Source organism: Gossypium arboreum, chromosome 11 (assembly GCF_025698485.1).
Source record: "Gossypium arboreum isolate Shixiya-1 chromosome 11, ASM2569848v2, whole genome shotgun sequence".
Taxonomy (NCBI): Eukaryota; Viridiplantae; Streptophyta; class Magnoliopsida; order Malvales; family Malvaceae; genus Gossypium; species Gossypium arboreum.
In genome coordinates this window covers 20,609,755-20,612,596 of record NC_069080.1, presented here as the reverse complement: position 1 = coordinate 20,612,596, position 2,842 = coordinate 20,609,755, and the positions used below count along the sequence as shown (strand labels likewise).

At 40.6% G+C, this 2,842-nt stretch overlaps 1 protein-coding gene across 1 annotated transcript; it reads right to left on the bottom strand.

Moving 5' to 3' along the window:
- Nucleotides 1-302: 302 nt before the first annotated feature.
- On the bottom strand, nt 303-2,636 carry LOC108471432 (probable WRKY transcription factor 31). Its single transcript, XM_017773050.2, has 5 exons — nt 2,156-2,636; nt 1,962-2,054; nt 1,406-1,882; nt 1,196-1,309; nt 303-1,119 (listed from the first exon to the last, which is right to left on the bottom strand). The coding sequence occupies exons 1-5, from the start codon at nt 2,459-2,461 to the stop codon at nt 418-420; spliced, it is 1,692 nt and encodes a 563-aa protein (XP_017628539.2). The 5' UTR covers nt 2,462-2,636; the 3' UTR covers nt 303-417.
- Between the last annotated feature and the right edge of the window lie 206 nt (nt 2,637-2,842).

Here is a 2,842-nt window from a genome sequence, read left to right as displayed (position 1 = left end):
AAAAGTAAATGAATTCAATTAATAAAAATTAAAGTATAATGATTAAATTTTAAAATCTTAAAAATACAACAACTTTTTACATATATTAATCAATTTATTATTATACTAGTGTCACACAGTTTAAAAAACAATTTTAATGACGTTAACGATGAAATTGTAACCCTAGTTAACTAACCAAAACGAAACATTGGACAAATTTGGGTGGGTACCGGTGCAATTTACTCTAATGTTTATAGCAATCGAAGGAAAAAGCAAACTGGCTAGAGATACGTATAATTTGATTTTTGAAGTTTGTTCTTTAACGAAAGGAAAGGGAAAAAAAAAAAATAAAAATAAAAAACTAAAGGGCATGCCCTTCTTTCTAAATAAACATATATAAATATATAAAAGAATGGAAGATGATCATCTTGGTTTCTTCTAATTTGCAGTGAAACTGGAATTATTGGTGATTTTATTGTTGCTGTTGCTGGTAGTAGTGGCATTGTTGGCTCTGCTGTTAGTGACAGACGTGAGGTTGGCAGTGGCAGCATTGTCATTAGGGATGGCGGCGTTGTTGGGTTGAGAACTCCCAATAATAGAAGTGATAGCTGCGGCTAACGCAGCGGTGAAGTTAGGATCCGCCGCAATGGCAGCAGTGGCAGCGTTTACAGTTTCAGCAAGTGAAATTTGCAGTTGCTGATGACCCACATCTCCAGACATTTGCAGACCGGAGAACTTGGATTGGGTGTGAAGTGCTTGACCAAAAATTTGTGGCAGTAACGCAGCTGCAGGGGAATTGGCAAGATTTTGGGGTGGATTGGGAAATGGGACCTGGAACCGGCCTGGGGTCAGCCTGGGGGACTGAAAAGGGTTTGGGGTCTGGGTTAGGTCCAAGGTAACAGTGGGGAATGGGGCTGAAGCTGATATAGTAGCCATGCTGGAGGAACAAGGCAGGATAGTTCTTGTAAGAACATTGGAGTTCATTAGTCCATCGGCACTCGACATCGAACCCGATAGCAGCATTCGTGCCGCGGATGAAGTCGTGGAAGCCATCGCCATTGCAGCTGGAGGCAAAGGGTGGTTGTGATTTCCTTCATATGTTGTAATAAGGATTGTTCGATCTTCTGCGCATCTCTGAACCTGTCCACAATATTCAACATTCATTCATTAATTATATATTATTCCCCATCGCCATCATTGTTCTTCAAAACTATACCTGTTTTCTAACGGGACAACCAGCGGCCATGGTACAGCGGTAATATGCGCGAGGACATGGATTTCCTTTGGCCATTTTCTGTCCATACTTTCTCCACTGACATCCATCCGTGATCTTTTATAGATTTCAATAAATACATAAAAATCCAACTCTAACACCATACATTACATATATAAAACCAAAATCATGAATTTGGAGCCACATACGTACCATGGTTGCCTCCGATCTAGCTCTAACTGAAACTCTTGCTTTTCTCATGGTAGCCTCAGTTTGATCAACGTTTTTGGAAGAATTAAACCTGGGGACCTTATTAGCAACCCAACCTTGGCCTTGGGACCCTTGATCCGGGCTATCTTCGCTACTGTCACGCTTTCTCAGTCCAAATCCCTTGGAGGCTAAATCCGATCCCGAATGGTCCGACGAAGACAACGAAGGTTCGTCGATATCGACTGCGGGTAGACGAAGGTCCATAAATTGTCTTGGGCTTGGCACCATCAATCCTCCATTTGATTTCTTAATTTGTTTTATTTGATCTTGTTCTTCGGCTTTTGCATCGGGTGGTTGTTGCATGAGGGTGACCAGATGCATCTGCACCGTGTTGTAATTGCTTGTTACCTGGCTCAACATCTCGCGTAACCTTTGGTTCTCGGTGTTCATTCGTTCCACTTCAGCTTGTAAAACAGCTACCTAAACAAAACCCCCAATAATGTTTCTTTTAACAGAACAAAATTTCCCTATCCTTAAAATAAATCATCACTTGACTCACCTCGTCTTTTGCTCGTTTATCCTCCGTGTTACAATGTATACCATCATTGGATATATCGCTACTAGTATTCGTAGTTAACAGATTTAAACCAGTCTGAAAATCAAGAACCAATTTATTTGTAATTCATCATTTCATCAATAAAAACAAAGCTGCAGCGCTAGCAACAAAGAAATGGAATGGAAGGGTTGACTGACGTTGACGTTAAGCTGAAGCTTAGTCCGATCGGCAGAGTCTTTGATGTCGGAATCGGAGGTGTGGATGAGATTACCATCATCGTCGTCGTCGTCGTCCTCCTCCTCCTCCACCTCCTCATCATCGATATCATCAACAAGCTTATTACTCCTTTGAGCGAAAAAATCCATTTCACCGACGACCTTCTGTTTATCATCATCATTATCGACAACAACATCATCATCAGATGGTAAAAAGGAAGGGTCTTGATCATGGCAACAGTTGAAGTTAACAGGGAACTGAATGGTAGGCGGAGTTGTAACATCCATGGCATTAACAAGAAAAAGGGCGCAGTTGTGGTGGGGTTTAGTACTGAGTTGAGACTGAGTCAGGAAAGCAATGGGGACAGATGGATCGTGAAGGAGGGGATCTAAATCAATGGAGAATCCACTGGGGTTTGGCCATAAATCAAGAGAGAGAGAAGTCTTTGAACGGTGCAACGGACCCGGCAATAGAAAAGGGAGTTCCACCCTTGAAAAGACGACCAAATACTAGTATTATGCCACCAAAGCACCACTACTGTAACAATGCCTAACTACATCTAGTTTATATCGTTATATTATTTATCACTTCCAAGATATTTGGAAGTATTGCTTTTATTTTTAAATTAATATAATTGTTTCTTTTTTAAAATTATTATACATATTAAT

Excerpts from the sequence above, each read along its gene's own strand:
- LOC108471432 (XM_017773050.2), bottom strand. The coding sequence starts at position 2,461 with ATGGATGTTACAACTCCGCCTACCATTCAGTTCCCTGTTAACTTCAAC. Across the intron at positions 1,883-1,961 it reads ATAAACGAGCAAAAGACGAG|GTAGCTGTTTTACAAGCTGA; the intron begins GTGAGTCAAGTG and ends GGTTTTGTTTAG. Across the intron at positions 1,120-1,195 it reads GTTGTCCCGTTAGAAAACAG|GTTCAGAGATGCGCAGAAGA; the intron begins GTATAGTTTTGA and ends TATTGTGGACAG.